The 17,475-nt window shown below is 43.4% G+C and overlaps 2 protein-coding genes across 7 annotated transcripts; one reads left to right on the forward strand and one right to left on the reverse strand.

Moving 5' to 3' along the window:
* Positions 1-844: 844 nt before the first annotated feature.
* LOC122761307 (protein kinase C theta type-like) lies at positions 845-6,032 on the forward strand. Its single transcript, XM_044016487.1, has 15 exons — positions 845-895; positions 1,356-1,536; positions 1,642-1,673; positions 2,434-2,519; positions 2,629-2,758; positions 3,064-3,173; positions 3,447-3,561; positions 3,638-3,816; positions 3,907-4,080; positions 4,161-4,252; positions 4,838-4,900; positions 4,979-5,117; positions 5,195-5,383; positions 5,455-5,583; positions 5,660-6,032. The coding sequence occupies exons 2-15, from the start codon at positions 1,370-1,372 to the stop codon at positions 5,816-5,818; spliced, it is 1,764 nt and encodes a 587-aa protein (XP_043872422.1). The 5' UTR covers positions 845-895; positions 1,356-1,369; the 3' UTR covers positions 5,819-6,032.
* A 1,127-nt stretch (positions 6,033-7,159) lies between these two features.
* On the reverse strand, positions 7,160-17,355 carry tbc1d30 (TBC1 domain family, member 30). Of its 6 annotated transcripts, none has more exons than XM_044016490.1 (15): positions 16,763-17,355; positions 16,358-16,522; positions 13,694-13,755; positions 13,556-13,621; positions 13,342-13,467; positions 13,045-13,230; positions 12,011-12,080; positions 11,458-11,556; positions 11,192-11,360; positions 10,779-10,884; positions 10,550-10,656; positions 10,334-10,473; positions 9,708-9,914; positions 9,463-9,549; positions 7,160-8,798 (listed from the first exon to the last, which is right to left on the reverse strand). In XM_044016490.1, exons 1-15 carry the CDS (start codon positions 17,208-17,210, stop codon positions 7,531-7,533), a joined length of 3,306 nt encoding a protein of 1,101 aa, XP_043872425.1. In that variant the 5' UTR covers positions 17,211-17,355; the 3' UTR covers positions 7,160-7,530. The 6 variants fall into 6 exon arrangements, with proteins under 6 accessions (XP_043872425.1, XP_043872424.1, XP_043872426.1 ...); XM_044016489.1 differs by having other exon boundaries at positions 10,334-10,476; positions 16,763-17,354; XM_044016491.1 differs by lacking the exon at positions 9,463-9,549 and having other exon boundaries at positions 10,334-10,476; positions 16,763-17,354.
* Positions 17,356-17,475: the final 120 nt, after the last annotated feature.

The following is a 17,475-nucleotide window of genomic DNA, read 5'->3' on the forward strand; positions in this document are numbered from 1 at the left end:
CACTTAGCCCTCTGCGCCGATGACTCAACCTATCAGGTAAAACACAGCATTGTAAAGATCCGTGCGGCTAAATCACTGCTTTATGGTGGTAAAACATGGAGCGTATTGCTTTTCTGTCTGTTGTTTTTTTCTTTCTCCCTGCATCTTTGATTCTGCGAGTTACAGCTACACAAAGGAGCACTACAAGAATTGTTGACTTGCATAAAGCTGGACAGGGTTACACAAGTATCTCTAAAAGCCTTGATGTTCATCAGTCCACAGTAAGACAAATGGAGAAAGTTCAGCACGGTCACTACTCTCCCTAGGAGTGGCCTTCCAGTAACAATGACTGTAAGAACACAGCGCAGAACGCTCAGTGAGGTGATAAAGAATCCTAGAGTGTCAGCTAAAGACTTACAGAAATCTCTGGCACATGCTAACATCTCTGTTGACAAAGCTACGATACGTAAAACATTGAACAAGAATGGAGTTCATGGGAGGACAACACGGAGGAAGAAAAACCCCATTGCTGCACATTTGAAGTTTGCAAATGAGCACCTGGATGTTCCACAGCACGACTGGCAAACTATTCTGTGCACAGATGAAACCAAAGTTGAGTTTTTTGGAGAAAAAAAAGCACAGCACACCAACATCAAAACCTCATCCCAACTGTGAAGCATGGTGGAGGAGGCATCATGGTTTGGGGCTGCTTTGCTGCCTCAGGGCCTGGACAGATTGTCATCATCAATGGAAAAATGAATTCCCAAGTTTATGAAGACATTTTGCACCTGTCCACCAATGGAAGCTCGACAGAGGATGAAGCAACAGGACAATGACACAAAGCACAGAAGTAAATCAACAACAGAAGAAAATACACCTTCTGGAGTCCTGACCTCAACCCGATTGAGATGCTATGGTAAGACCTCAAGAGAGCAATTCACACCAGACATCCCAAGAATATTGCTGAACTGAAACAGTTTTGTAAAGAGGAATGGTTCAAAATTCCTCCTGACTGTTGTGCAGGTCTGATCTGTTGGTTGAGGTTATTGCTGCTAAAGGAGAGTCAATCAGTTATTAAATCAAGTGTTCACATACTTTTTCCACCCTACACAGTGAATGTTTACATTGTGTGCTCAATAAAAACATGAAAACATAATTGCCTGTGAGGTATTAGTTTAATAAGACAGTGTTTGTTTATTGTTGTTACTTAGATCAGATCACATTTTATGATCAATTTAAGCAGAAATCTGGATAATTCCTAAGGGTTCACATACGTTTTCTTGCAACTGTATATACATATAGATAGATACATATAGATAGATATACATATGTATATGTATACATGTGGTTGACTAATGCTGTGTGTCGTGTTTCAGATGCTGCAGGACAAATGGACGCAGGCGGCGAGTCTGAGCGAGAGAGAGACGGTTTGTTCGCCCTTCACCAGCGACGTGGTGCCATCAAACAGGCCAAAGTTCACGAGGTCAAATGTCACGAGTTCAGCGCCACTTTCTTCCCTCAACCCACGTTCTGCTCCGTCTGTAAAGAGTTTGTTTGGTATGAAAAACTTTGTCCTGAAAGATGTCTCTTTGTCCTGAATGATGTCTCTTTGTCCTGAAAGATCTCTCTTTGTCCTGAATGGCGTTTCTGTTTGTGTTTCAGGGGTCTAAACAAACAGGGTTACCAGTGTCAACGTAAGTGTGACGTTTCTTTCATGACAAGTCTCTGTCAGAATGTAACGCCGTCGTCTCTGTCACAATGTAACGCTGTCGTCTCTGTCACAATAATAACGCCGTCGCCCTGTCACAATGTAACCGGCCGCTTCTGTCACAATGTAACCGCCGCTTTCAGAATGCAACCGCCGCCCTGTCAGAATGTAACCGTCGCTCCTGTCACAATGTAACCGCCGCTCCCGTCAGAATGTAACTTCTTTCAGAACAACCGCCGTTCTGTCACAATGTAACGCCAGTCGTCTCTGTCACAATGTAACGCTGTCGTCTTTTGTCAGAATGTAACGCCGTCGTCTCTTCAGAACGTAACAACGCCGTTGTCTCTTCAGAATGTAACCGTCGTCTCTGTCACAATGTAACGCCGCCGCCTCTGTCACAATGTAACGCCGTCAGTCTCTGTCAGAACAACGCCGTCGCCTTTGTCGAATGTAACCGTCAGTTCTCTTTCAGAATGTAACGTACCGCTGCCTCGTCACAATGTAACGCCGTCGTCTTTCAGAATGTAACCGGGCCGCTCCTGTCACAATGTAACCGTCGCTCCTGTCACAATGTAACGCTGTCGTTTTGTCAGAATGTAACGCCGTCAGTTCTTCTTCAGGAATGTAACGCCGGCCGCTCTGTCACAATGTAACGTTGTCGTCTCTTTCAGAATGTAACGCCGTCGTCTCTGTCACAATGTAACGCCGTCGTCTCTGTCAGAATGTAACGCTGTCGTCTGTTTCAGAATGTAACGCAGCCATACATAAAAAATGCATCGACAAAGTCATCGCCAAATGTACGGGTTCAGCCATAAACAGCAAAGAGACCATGGTGAGATTGTGCTGTTCTGTTACAATGACACGCTGATGATCAGATTATCATCTTTTTTGTTCAAACAGAGGAAGTCTTTGTTTCTGTGATGTTGTTGTTGTTGTTGTAGATGCATAAGGAGCGTTTTAAGATCGACATGCCGCACAGGTTTAAAGTCTACAACTACAAGAGTCCCACCTTCTGTGAACACTGTGGGACGCTGCTGTGGGGTCTCGCCAAGCAGGGACTCAAGTGTGACGGTGAGGACAAAAAAGAAAATCAGTAATAAAAAGACTTGTCTTTTTCATGTAGTGAAGAAATATTACTGTTACTTTGGAGTCACATGACAAAAAAAAAGAAACATTAAAACGTGATTTTTCACATGATCAGAACACAAATAACTGAATATCAGAATAAAGGTCAAAGGTCCATCACAGGGAAGGGTCACCATAATTCTACCACTCAATGATGTTCTTCATCATTCTTTGTGTCGATTCTTTGTGTCTTTGATTGTTTTGATTTGTTTTCACTGTAACTAACGTGTTCTTTGTTCTTCTGGCTTCAGAATGTGGGATGAACGTTCATCACAAGTGTCAGAACAAAGTGGCCAATCTTTGTGGCGTCAACCAGAAACTGATGGCAGAAGCTTTGGCCGTCATCGGGAGCAAACAGCAGGTGAGACTTTAAGAACCTTTATCATCTCTGGATGTGAGAGAATATGCAACTTCATACAGGGATCTTAAAGGGATAATTCAGTTTTTTTAAGCTGGGTTGTATTTGACATTCACGTGACTGAAGACAAACTGAAGACAAGATGTCTGTCCACAGAGACATGACGTCTGTCCACAAAGACACATAAAGTTTTAGGTTAAAATATGGATTGAAATATTCTGATACATAATCTGAGTGTCAGTGATCATAATTTAACTTCATACCTTTAACCTTCAGGCCCGAAGCACCAAAGACTCTGACATCATTGGTCGAGAAGGTCCAGTGGGTGTCGGCCAGGCAGGAGTTGTTCGCGCTCCGTCAGGATTATTGACAAGTTTACCTGTGAACAAAGGTTCGTCACCTTTAAAATCTTTTCTGTGACTTTATTTGAAATATTTATCTATGGTACTGACTGACCTCATGTTCAGAGCTGCAGGGCGTTTCATGGGAGGGGCCAACAGACGTCAGCAGGTCTGACAATGAGGCGTTGACGGAGGAGCAGGAGGAGGAGCCTCTGTACGCCGTCCCGAGGAAAGAGCACCAAGCCAAATTCACCGTCGATGACTTTGTCCTGCACAAGATGCTCGGGAAAGGAAGCTTCGGAAAGGTACAACCTGGGAAAAACAAAGCATTGGGATTATATCTCAGATTAGAAAACCAGCGATGACAACAGAGAATATTGTCATTGTATTTCCAGGTGTTTTTAGCTGAGCTCAAATGCAGCGGTCAGTTCTTTGCCATCAAAGCTCTGAAGAAGGACGTGGTGCTGATGGACGATGATGTGGAGTGTACCATGGTGGAGAGGAGGGTTTTATCTTTAGCCTGGGAAAATCCATTCCTCACACACCTTTACTGCACCTTCCAGACTAAAGTAATAAAAAAACACACCCACATAACTGTGGACGTTCCGATGTCCTCAGTTCTGATGTCTCTGTGTTTTCATGTCCACAGGAAAACCTGTTCTTTGTGATGGAGTATTTAAACGGAGGAGACCTGATGTTTCACATCCAGAGCTGCCACAAGTTTGACTTACACAGATCCACGTACGCTTACGTCATGATAATCCAATCCAATCCAATCCATTTTATTTATATAGCACATTTTAAAAACATAGATTTATACACCACATAAAAAGACTGAAAGACACCAGAGACCACACCATTCTCATACAGGGTTAAAAGCCAAGGAGCAAAAGTGAGTTTTAAGTTACTGAAAGATAAAACTGGTTTAACTTTAGATAAACACTGTAGCTGATAAAAACTGTTGAGTTTAAAAACAGTGTCCATAGTAAAACCAAGCTTTTTGACATAGGGTTTGCAAAAGGTTGCAAGGGACCAGATCAAGAGAGGGGGCAGTCAGAGTCCAACTAGGACCAAACGCAATGACCTCAGTTTCATCATCATTTCGATTTAAAAAAAAGGGTAAATCCTTGATGTCTTTAAGGCATTGCAGTAGAGGTGTCAGGGAGCCTTGATTGTGTAAATTCAAATGTCATGATATAAACGATATAGATCGTGTCGTACATGTGTGATTTATCACATAAACATCAGCGTGTTGATGTGTTGATGTGTTTATATTCACTTATAAATGTTTGACATTAAATCTAAAGATGAAACTTTGTTTTTCAGTTTCTATGCAGCTGAGATCATCTGTGGTCTCCAGTTCCTTCACTCTAAAGGAATCATTTACAGGTGAAGTCTCACGTGGTTTTTCATTCACTCTGACAACAAATTACAAGTCTTGCTGATTTGTGACTCCGCCCCCTGCAGAGACCTGAAGCTGGACAACGTTCTGCTGGACTCTGACGGACACATAAAGATCGCAGACTTTGGTATGTGCAAAGAAAACATGCAGGACGACACGAGGACGTCCACTTTCTGTGGGACACCAGACTACATCGCTCCTGAGGTGAGTGTACGACAGACACACACAGACACACCAGAGTTTCTAAACCAGGTCCTAAAACCTGCGTCGCTCTCTGGCAGATCCTGCTGGGTCAGAAATACAACACGTCGGTGGACTGGTGGTCGTTTGGCGTTCTTCTGTACGAGATGCTCATCGGTCAGTCGCCGTTCCACGGTCGAGATGAAGAGCAGCTGTTTCAGTCGATCAGAACAGATAATCCTGTTTATCCTCGATTTCTCAACAAACACTCCAAAGACATTTTAGTCAAGGTCAGACTCTCAACCTCATGCTGTTCTCATATCTGTCTACTGTTCATGTGTTCACGTGTTCATGTTTGCAGCTGTTTGTTCGTGAACCAGAGGAACGACTTGGAGTCACAGGAAACATCAGACATCACAGTTTCTTCAGCTGCATTGACTGGAACGCTTTGGAGCAACGGCAGGTGGCGCCGCCCTTCAGGCCGACCATAGTAAGTTCACACTGAAGACTGCTAACCTCCAGTTTGTGGAGTAAACTTTAGACTCCTGATCTTTTGTGTGTCGCAGACTTCGCCCAGCGACTGCAGCAACTTCGACAAAGAGTTCATCAACGAGAAACCGCGGCTGTCGTGCGCCGACCGGACGTTGATCAACAGCGTCGATCAGACGACGTTTAGAAACTTCTCCTTCATTAACCCGAGGATGACTCGCATCACAGCTCACTGAAGCTCCGCCCACAACAAAAACAACCTACTACCTACAGATGACGATGATGATGATGATGAACAACCACCAGGGGTCGCTCCTCACTCTAACTGGATTTTATCTCAAGAAAAAAAATGTCAGTGTTGATACAAAGTAACGCATTACATGAACTTATTTATACTTGATGAGTGAATGAATGGATGGATGATGGATGAATGAATGCATGGATTGATGAATGAATGCATGCATGGATGGATGAATAAATGGATGGATGATGGATGCATGAATGGATGGATGAATGAATTAATGCATGGATTGATGAATGAATGCATGCATGATGGATGGATGAATGAATGGATGCATGGATGCATGGATGCATGGATGCATGGATGGATGAATGCATGCACAAATGAATGGATGGATTTGTCATATTTTAATCTTCAAACGGCATTAACTCATAATTCACCACTTTCGGTTTAAACGCTTGAAATTTAAAAAGTGAAGTCGTCGAGAATCAAAGTCAGAAACTTGATTTAATTGAGTATTTGATGGTTTTAGAGCCTTCGTTGTGTAAATCAGTGGAATGTATTGACTTTTATCTGACGTGTGTGAATCACAGTGTCGTCTACTTTTATTCCCGAGTTCAATAAAATAATTGATGTTTGTCATGTGAAGAAACAAACGTTCATCACTAAATGTTTTTTCTGATATCAAACATCGTTCCTACTTTACTGAAAGATGAATCTGATAAAAGAGTCACATGACTCAAACATTCAGTCCCAGTTCATCAACTATAATTAATCATGTTGTTAAAGTTTTAGGAAGAAAAGAATAAAGGAATGTATCGTCATGAATCTAAAGTCAGAGAAACATTGTTACCAGGCTGTAAAAGTGTAGAGACTAAAAACATGACAATACACTTTAAACTTTTCTTCTTCCTCAGAGAAAATGAGGAAGAAGAAAAGTTTAAACTAGAGACAAAATAAAAGTCACGTGACAAACTTTAGTTTGAAAAGAAGATTTTTAAAAACTCACGTGACAAGCATCCACGTCGTTTAAAGATGACAAACAGAAGTCACTTCCTGTTTTCACCTTTTCTTCTGTGGCAGATTAGACGAAGAGAGCGCTAACCTCTGCCCCCTGCAGGTCATTTGTAGAAGTAAAAATCTGACCAAAAAATGAAGAACTTCTTTTGATTATTTCCGTCATGAATGAATGTGCATCAGCTCTTTTTAGTATTATAAAAAGGGATTTACTGTGAAAAAACAGCAACATGTCTCTTGTTCATAGTTCAACAGCCGAGAAAAAACATTAACAACGTGAACAAGGAAAGAAAATGTGCTTCATTTTTATGACACACACTCACACAGGTATATTTACTTTATTGTGTAGTGGTTTAATACTTGGCTTGGAAACACAACTGGACACTTTGTCTTCATACATAATCAGCACACGTCATCATCATCATGGTCAATAAGAAGCTGCATAGACCACAAAGTAAAGAACTTCATACATACTCATTTCATTTTCATTCATACTCCAGGGTTAGGGTCCACAGGGAAGTGTGATTACATGAGATACTGTCATACACTGTTGTCACCAGCAGGGGGCTCTCACAGCACAGTCAGCTCACACTATGACTTCCCCTGAACTACACCTTTAATGTTTGTGAACTTGTTTTCTATGAGAGAGTTGTTTTGTTGACCAGCAGGGGACAGTGTGGCACAGACGGATCATCTCCTGCCCGTGGTTCCGGCCGCTCTGCTGCGGCTCAGCTGAGGGAAGTGGACGGTGGGAGTTCTGGACGTGGGTCCGTAAAGACCGAGGTTCCTCGCTGCCGGCGACTTCCTGGGCTGTTTCACGCTTGGGAACGGAGAGAAGAGCTGCTGCTGTTTGGGAGTGGAGGAGGTGGAGCTTAACACCGGCGTGGACGGGGAGGAGGAGATGAGAGATTTAGAGGATGAGGAGATGGAGCAGAGAGAGGGAGTGGAGGGACAGGAGGTTTTATAAAAGGTGGAGGAAGCAGGAAGCGAGAGAGGGAGGAAGGAGGTAGGGTCTGGTGTTGGAGAGACGGAGCCAGAAGGAAGTGATGTGGGGACAGGAGAGAGAGATGAACTCAGGATGGAGGAGGAGGAGGAAGAAGAAGAAGGGATGCAGGCGGCGGAGAAGTGGAGTGATGGAGGTGAAGAGGTGGTGTTTCTCTCGGAAGCTGAGGAGTCTGACTCTTTGTGCCTGTTTGAAGAAGGAGGAGGAACTGAAGGACCATATCCATCTTCACCTGCAGGAAGATCTACAGCATCTTCACCTGCTGAAACATCGGCAGCTGGAGGAGCTGCAGGAACATCGGCAGCTGGAGGAGCTGCAGGAACATCGGCAGCTGGAGGAGCTGCAGGAACATCGGCAGCTGGAGGAGCTGCAGGAACCTCGGCAGCTGAAGGAGCTGCAGGAACATCGGCAGGTGAAGGAGCTGGAGGTTCAGGGACTGAAGGAGCTGGAGGTTCAGGGACTGAAGGTTGTGTTTCTGGCTTCGACTCGTTCTCTAATTTCACCACAACCTGTGAAACTTGTGCTGTGTTTGTTTCATCAGAAACTTGAGGAGCTTCTTCACAAACTGAACCAGTAACAGAAGGATCAGAAGAAGGAGAAACGGTGACATCACTCTCGTCTTTCTTCAGATCATCATCATCGTTCCTCTTGTTTTCCTCTTCACCTTCATCCTCTCTTTCCTCTGAATCTTCAAATCCCAGCTGAGCTCGAGCCCGGGCCACGTTCCTGCGATGGACCCGGACATGAGCTCGCCACGGTGACCCAGACTCGCCGCTGCCGTTTCCTGGAGGTCTGCTGCCGTGGGAGGGCAGTGATCCCCAGTGCTGCCTGCAGGGGGAGCTGTGACTGGTGGATGTGGGTCTGCTGCGTGGTTTACGACCCAGCAGCAGGTGGTTGATGACGGCGCTGGACGGGTTCAGCTGAGAGGCGAGGACACGAGTTGCAGGACATTTTTCTGGACAGATGTAGAAAGAGGAGACAAAAAGAAGAAGGAGGAGGAGGAGGAGACAAAAAGAAGGGGGGGGAGGAGGAGGAAGATAAAAAAAATATGTGAGATTCAATTCTATTAAATAAATATGTGATAAGACATCCAGAGTTAACTGTATCTGTTACTGGAGGGTCAGGGGGTGGAGCCAATCCCAGCTGATATAGGGTGAAAGGTGGGGTCACCAGTCTAGACCAAACAACCACTCACTCACTCACTCAATCACTCATGTAACCATGGAAAAGGAAGAGTTTGTTATGAAGGTCATTTAAAGAAGTTTGCACACATAAGAGACCAGAGATCACCAGAGAACCAACCCAGAGATCCGACCAGAAGAACCCTAACCCAGAGATCATGACCAGAGATCATCACGACCACGAGATCACGACCAGTGGAACCCTAACCCAGAGATCACGCAGAAGATCATGACCAGAAGATCGACCAGAGATCATGACCGAAGATCACGCACCAGAAGATCATGACCAGATCATGACCAGAGATCATGACCAGAAGATCATGACCAGAGATGACCAAGATCAGACCAGAGATCACGACCAGAGATCACGACCAGAAAAAAGATGCTCCTTGATTATTGATTATAAAAAGCCAGGTTGAGATATTTTCTCATCAGTACCATCAGAGTATCGGTCAGAACTGTTCCTGGGTTTGTCCATCTGCTCCTGAAGAAGTCCTGGACTCATGGGAACTTCATGTCCAAGTCCTACGAGTCACATCATCCTTATCATCGTCATCATCAAACATGTAACAGTGTTATCTTTGTGTCTCTGCAGGTTACCTGTGTGTGTGTGTGTGTGTGTGTGTGTGTAGTTGTTACCTGTGTTGTTGTTACCTGTGTGTGTGTGTGTGTTTAGTTGTTACCTGTGCGTATGTACAGTTGCATGGCCTGTTGCTGCTGTCGTCTCTTGATACGAGTGTACTGTTTCTTTAAGGCATAGATGTCGGTGCTCATCCTCTCCATCATCATACTGTTGATGGCAGCTTGATGTTCCGCCCTGGCCCCTCCCCCTGCTCCTCCCACTGCGCCCGGGCTCAGCTGTGTGAAGTTTCCCTGCTCTGTTCTCTGGTCTGAAAACAAAGAAACATTGAAGTGACTTTCTTTCCTTCACTTATCAGTGATTCTTTAAATCTGTTGACAACAATAACTATTGTTATAATGATGATAATAATAATAATAATAATAATAATAATAATACATCTGATTCACTTATTATTCCAGTCAGACATTTCAATCTATTAACAACAACAATAATGACAATAATAATAATGACAATAATACAAATAATAATAATGACAATAACAATAATAATAATGATACAAATAATTCACTTGTTCAGATCTGATGTTTCTGACTCCTGTGAGTCAGAGACGATGAAGGACGAGGAGATTAGACTGAAGGAAACAGGTGAACAGAGATTAGACTCTCTGGAGGAAACAGATTAGCAGATTAGACTCAGAGTGTGTGTGTGTGTGTGTGTGTGTGTCACCTCGCAGGTGTCTGTGGTATCTCTGCAGCTCTGGGGCCAGTAAACCTCCCAGTGGCCCCAAACACCCGAGAGCAGTGACCACAGAGTCTTCATCATCCATGTCAGCATCATCATCATCACTTTCCCAGCTGCCCACACCACTGCTGTAACCACACATCATCATCATCTGTGTGTATGTGTGTGTGTGTGACAAATGAAAGAGTGAAACAAACTCACCTTCCATTGGGTTTGACAGATGTGGGGAATGGAGTGATGTTGTATGTGTATTTCTCTCTGAGCTCAGACAACTGAGGGAAAGGAAACACCGCCATGGAATACACTTCCTGAGAGCAGAGGACACACCAGGGACAAGGAGGCAGGAGAGGACACGAGGGGAGAGGAGAGAATGTAACAATAGAACAAATGTAAATGGAACAACATGATCAATGTTTCTTTCTTCTCGTACCTGCATGAGTTCACCTGGATCAACGAGGTTCTTCTCTAACATTTCCTGAGTCAAACAACCCATGGTACTGTAGAAGTCATCTGCTGTGGGACAGTACTCGATCCTCCTGAGACACATGAGAGACATGAGACACATGCTGTGGGACAGTACTCGATCCTCCTGAGACGCATGAGAGACATGAGACACATGAGAGACACCAGAGACATGAGACACATGAGACACATGAGAGACACCAGAGACATGAGACACGCATGAGACATCAGAGACATGAGACACATGAGAGACCCATGGTAGAGATGATGTCAAACTAAAAAACAATAATAATAATAGAAATGATAAGATTAATAGGAATAATAATAACAATAACAACAATAAAAATAATAATAATGATAAGAAGAAGAAGAGCAACGTACTCTCCCAGTCGCTCCCAGATAGCGAGAGCGACGCGAAACAGAATCTCAGAACCTTCAAAGAAGACTGAGTCCCAGATCTTGAGAACTGTGGACGAAGGCAGGCAGGTGGCGAACATGGTGAGGAACCACTGCATGGTGAACACGTTAGTGAGAGGAGGCTCGTAACTGCCTGGAACACACACACACACACACACACACAGTGCCCCCTGGATTATTACTGAGGCTCAACATGAGAACCTTCATCAAACCTGAGAAAAGCTTTTTACCTCCAGCTTCTCTGTTTGCTGCTTTTTGAAGGTGATGGAGATGCTGGGAAAGTCTGGGAAGTTTGAGACGCAGCAGGTCCCGAAACACGGCCATGTCCACTGAAGACAAACAAACAAACAAACAACAACAAAACGACAACAACAATAAAGAGCTGAGAATCAATAACATCTGAGAACATGTCCACTGAAGACAAACAACAACAAAGACGAACGTCTGTGAACATGTGATATGAGACGATACAGTAACCATTTAAAATGTAAGCAGCATGGGTTTATTTGAACTGTCGTGTTTATCTAAATGTAAACTTTATGAAGAACTTTTCTAACTTCTGTTGTCGTGTAAATACGACGTGTCCTTGTTGTTGTTGATTTTTCTGTTCATGTTTGTTGTCCTGATCATAACTGTTTGAATCTCATTGACCACAGTTTGTATTTGGTGAACACATGAACATGGACACACACACACATCTTGGTTTGCCTGTTTTTAACGTAGAGGTTTGTGACACAGTATTCTCAGATCAGTGTGTGTGTGTTTGTGTGTGTGTGTGTTTACCTGATAAAGCTCGTAGGTTGTTGGCAAAATAACTTTCTGGCAGAACTTTGTCAATCAGGTAAATCATCACCTGAAAACAAAAAAGGTTTCTTCAAAGTTCATTCACTTGTTACAACTGTCGTTCTGTGTTGAAACGACACAAAACAGCCAGACCCTCCTCTGGCTGTACCCAGCAGCCAGAGGAGCCACAGAAGCCTCAGACCCTCCTTCTGAAGCCTCAGACCCTCCTCTGGCTGTACCCAGCAGCCAGAGTAGCCACAGAAGCCTCAGCAACAGGCTGCTCCTCCCAAAGTACAGGACCAACAGGCTGGGGGACTCGTTTGTCCCCCGGGCCATCAAACTGTACAACTCCTCACTGGGGGGGAGGAGGGCAAACAAAACAAGCAGTACGAACTAAACAAACATATGTCCATAATCACAACTCAGTGAAATGTGCAATAACCACAACAATAACAACATAATAACATGTGCAATAAAACCTTATAGACAGTGCAATAAAACCCTGGGCAATACGGGGTAACTGTAGGTGTGTGTGTGTACCTGTGTGTGTATGTATATGCATATATATGTATATATGTGTATGTATGTATATGTATATATATGTGTATGTATATATATATATATATATATGTGTTGTGTGTATGTATGTATACATACATATATATATAGCATGGGTCATTTATGTTTGTATTTTTATATTTTCTTAGATTTTTATTTTTATTTTATCTTTATTTTTAGCTTATTTTATTCTATTCTATATTTTATGGTGTTTGGTAACTGGGGTGTTTCTCTTTCCAGTCTCCTGAAAAGTGTGACTCTAATCTTAACAGTGCTGTGTGCTGATGTTGGAGCTGTTAATTTCCCCAAGGGAACCTCCCAAAGGGATCAACAAAGTCGTCTGTCTGTCTGTCTGTCTGTCTGACATGTGTCACACTGTATCTCCTGTCACCTCCAGTATTAAAGCAGCCAGGACGTTGTCAGTTATTGTGAGTTGTTGTTGTTGTTGTTGTTGTTGTTGTTGCGTGCTGTCGTACCTTCAGTGCGTCACTCTCGTCTCCCTCCGTCACCTCCAGTATTAATGCAGCCAGGACGTTAAAACCTTGACAATAACCCACACTTTTATTCCAGCGAGCAAACGCCAACAACACCCTCTTCAGCACCACTCGGTCCTGCTCCCCCTCCTGGCCACAGTAAGAACTGCATCCAGTCCTGTGCAGGTCCTGGACATGAGGAGGAAGAATCACAAAATACAGGACAGACAATGATTAATCTACGAAAGATCCTGATCAATAATCAGATTAAAACGCTGGATCCTGTTTTCTGGTGGTTACCTTGACGATTTGGACGCCGAGGGAGTCGTCGTCCGGGTTGCTGCGCTCATTAAAGGCAAAGCGAAGTGTCTTTTCCCAGTCGATGGAGATGGTGTGAAGATACTGGTCAGCGAGTGTGAGCCAAACCTGAGCACAGTGACATTCACAAATATTTAATTTTCTTTTAAGAAGAATGAGGTTTGTTTTTTACTCAATAAATAAGAAAGTTACAAACCCTCTTCCTCCATTCCTTTGGAATCCCAGTATGAAGTCTGGCCACAGCTTTCAGGGCATCGTACCACTGCACGACACAAAACACACGTTTCATTCGTTCATCTGTTTAATCCAGCACAAGTGATGGAGATTAACTCACCTGCTGGAATCCGTTCTTTCCCAGCGACGGTTCGATGGTAAACTTCAACCTGGTGTCAACACCTGAAAACAAACAGTGGTTTAGTTTAATGTCAGTTTTTAAATTCAGTTCAGGAGAAACACGTTGTTTCATGAGTGAAGTCATTAAATGTCACGTCTGTCTGTAAAACTGAAAAAAAACATGAGCAGACCATAATAACCAAACAATATTCTGGACAGAAAACAAAGTTGCAAAATCATGATCTCGTTGACCACTGACGTCATTTTAACACAGATGTTTGTGTTTAACAGGAAAATGTGAGTTTATTCACCCTAGCACCACAATAATAATAATAATAATAATAATAATAATAAACATGATAATAATAATAATGATAATAATAACAAACATGATAATAATGATAAACAAAATAATAAAAGATCTGTGTCTGTAGAAGACACTTTTATCAGAAACTCTGAACTAGTAACTTCAGTTACTAAAAATTAGTTTAGTAACTGAATCATGACAATAATAATAAATAATAATAACAACAATAATAAATAATAAGAAGAAAGACTTTCCTTCTACGCAAATTTGAATCAGTTTACTTTAAAACCTCTTTGCAGTCGCTGTCCACTTCCTGGTGCTGAATTCACTTCCGTGGAAAAATCTCTTTTTCGCTGAACTCAAACTTCTTTTGTGGTTTGACACGTGACCTTTAATGTTTGAAGAGGAGGAGGAAGAGGAGGAGGAGGAGGACATTTCATTTAGAAGTGAAGTTAGGAGGAAATGTGCGGACAAGTTTGTGTCCACAACCTGCGGCCATTTTCCCTCCTCTTCTTCCTCCTCTTCCTTCGACAGTGTGAAGACACATTTTAGTCTAAATAAAGGACAGAATGTGACTTTAACCTGAACGTTCCTCGTCTGTTCTTCTGCTCCGCTCCATCATTCTGCTGCAGCGTCGCATTATTTCGCTTTCAGAGATTAACACGGAAAAACACGCCCATTTCCGCTCACAGATTATTCCACAACCCACGAGCACCGTGCGCGCTGCACATACACACTGAAGGCTGAGCTCGTGACACAGAAACATTTGAAAATAAATCAACGGATCACGTTTCAAAGAACACTTCATAAACTACTTATTCAATATAAAACCCGGATCATCGGTTCGGACCGTGCGCGTGCACGTGGCGGATCACCTGGTTCTAACGTGCACAGCAGCCGCGGCGCGCTCCTGGAAATCCCGTTCCGTTTCTTCAGCACGTTACTGATGATGTTACCGACTCCTCCCGCTGCTTGCTGCCGCTGACGGAGGCCCGACCTCGGCCTCCTGCCGGCGGAGAGCCGCTCCTGCCGCATCACCCACACACAGTCCGACCACCGTGCGATCACAGTCCGTCCACCGTGCGATCACAGTCCGACCACCGTGCGACCACCGTGCGATCACAGTCCGACCACAGTCCGATCACAGTGATCATCTCATATTCCTATTTTCAATATTTTCTTCAGTATTTGTCAGAAAATGACGAGATGATTTCCGGCGTTAAAGACGAAGAAAATGATGTGTCAGATCACTTCCGGTGCAGATTCCTGTTTCAGCTCATCCTCAGTGATGACGCTGCAAAAATACTAATTTATAGAGAATGATTTTAGAAGATAAAGGAGAAGAGACGATCAGTGCAGCTTCATCATCTTCATCATCCTCTGCTCCAGCAGCGTCACCAGGAAGAGGAGAGAGGAGAGAATGAGGAGGATGAAGGGATGAGGAGGAGGACACTTTCTCAAATGTATTATCCTCAATGGACAACACTGGTTTCTTGGTGCTCCGCCTAGTTCTGAAGACCTCCTTCACACAGCGTGGGGAGGGACTGTGATTGACAGCTGGTAACATCCAATAGGTGGCGACAGTGAGGCGTTTCTTCTGGTTTAACAATAACACAAGGTGGCGCTAAACTTCAAAACAACATTGTTAACAGAAGAGTCTTTACCTACAACTGTAGACCATGACACAGCAGTAACCCTACAACCGTAGACCATGACAGAGCATTAACCCTACAACTGTAGACCATGACACAGCATTAACCCTACAACTGTAGACCATGACACAGCATTAAGTATATGATACAGCAGGTAAAAATCATGACACAGCATTAAACAATCATGACACAGCATTAACTAAGGATACATCATACACCCTACAACTGTAATGACACAGTAATGATACAGCAGGTAAAGATCATGACACAGCATTAACCCTGCAACTGTAGACTATGACACAGCATTAACCCTACAACTGTGGACCATGAGACAGCATTAACTCTACAACTTTAGACCATGACACAGCATTAACTCTATGATGCAGCAGGTAAAGATCATGACACAGCATTAACTCTGATATCAAACACGTTTGCTTTGTGTTTTTTTGCAGAATAATATTTGTGGAAAGTCACGTGAGAGATCAACCCATGACTAAGCATTTATTTTTGCACGTGACATCAAACTACAGTAGACGTTAGAGGAAACTAAAGCTTTGATTCTCTTTTGTTTTTTTATCCACATTTTCCTGAGACTATCAACCTGTTTTATTTTCATCCTTGTGTATATCAGAGGAATGACATTGATCATTTTTATAGTTATTTTAAATCATGATGTGTGTGTGTGTGTGTGTGTGTGTGTTCTTACGTCGTTTTTGAGAGACAGCTTGAAGACACGCTGTGATGATGTCATAGTTCTTCTGTAGTTTATGACAAAGACGGTCTCGTCTCCTCAGCTGACGAATCAGTTTGGCTGACTGAAGACTTATACGATATTTCACCTCCTGGATGATCGACTGCAGCTCCCCTGGAGCTAAAACATGATCATGATAATAAATATTATTATTATGAGAATGATTATAACAACAACAATAATGGTAATAATAATAATAATAATAATAATAACAATAATAATAATAATGATCATTGGCGGCTTGTCCACTAATATAATTACACATTATACAGCCTGTGACTCTCTCTCTGTCACACACACACACACTGAACACATACAGAGAACGCACACACGCACGCACGCACGCACACACGCGCTCACCCTTCTGTTGCAGGTAGTTCACTTGCAGTCTCCGGGTGTGTTTCAGCTGAAGCTCCTGCAGGAAACTGGAGCCGCAGTTGCTTCGGCCCAGAAACGCATCAGAACCGGATGCTTCGGTTGAGCTGTCCCAGCTGTCCACGGTTCTCCTGCTGCTGCACGTCTCATACAGTTCCACCAGGAGGCAGTCTAGTATGGAGGACCTGGCCGCGGAGAGTCCGTCACAGCGGGACTCAGTGTCACTGCAGTGTCCGCTCATGGTGCCGCTCTCCTGGGTCACAGAACCGGTGCGAGCCAGAGCTGGTGACGGTTCTGACGGTGACTCGGTCCAGCGCTCAAAGCCGCAGAAATCGTCCTGATGTTTGGGCTCAAAGTTGTCAAAGTTTTCTCCGGTGAACACGTCACATATGTCAACTTGTAAAAGTTCGTTCACTTTAAACTGCGACGACATTTTCCATCAAACTCACGGAAAAGAACCGTGTTTGTTTGTTAGGAACACGGCATTTTTAAACACGGAATAACAAACGGAACAAAGTTTTCCTGAACACGAAAAACTCCCGGAACAATCAATAAAGTTTTTTTTTTTAAAACCGACTGTGACAGGATCAATAAAGTTTCTGAGAAAAAAAACTTCAGGAAGAGTTCATTCTTCTCCACAAAGGTAGAACACCTCCCTATCTGAAGCAGTTTGGTTCAGTCCACTGGTCCACTGTCAG

The sequence above is a fragment of the Solea senegalensis genome, unplaced genomic scaffold (assembly GCF_019176455.1).
Source record: "Solea senegalensis isolate Sse05_10M unplaced genomic scaffold, IFAPA_SoseM_1 scf7180000014534, whole genome shotgun sequence".
Taxonomy (NCBI): Eukaryota; Metazoa; Chordata; class Actinopteri; order Pleuronectiformes; family Soleidae; genus Solea; species Solea senegalensis.

Bases quoted from the DNA above. Each gene is read 5' to 3' on its own strand.
- LOC122761307 (XM_044016487.1), top strand. From the start codon at position 1,370: ATGGACGCAGGCGGCGAGTCTGAGCGAGAGAGAGACGGTTTGTTCGCC. The intron at 2,759-3,063 runs GTGAGGACAAAA...TTCTGGCTTCAG, and splicing joins GCAGGGACTCAAGTGTGACG to AATGTGGGATGAACGTTCAT. The intron at 4,901-4,978 runs GTGAAGTCTCAC...CGCCCCCTGCAG, and splicing joins TCTAAAGGAATCATTTACAG to AGACCTGAAGCTGGACAACG.
- tbc1d30 (XM_044016489.1), bottom strand. From the start codon at position 17,210: ATGTCGTCGCAGTTTAAAGTGAACGAACTTTTACAAGTTGACATATGT. The intron at 12,081-13,044 runs GTACGACAGCAC...TTTTGTTTTCAG, and splicing joins ACGAGAGTGACGCACTGAAG to GTGATGATTTACCTGATTGA. The intron at 9,915-10,333 runs GTGACACACACA...CTTTGTTTTCAG, and splicing joins ATACCACAGACACCTGCGAG to ACCAGAGAACAGAGCAGGGA.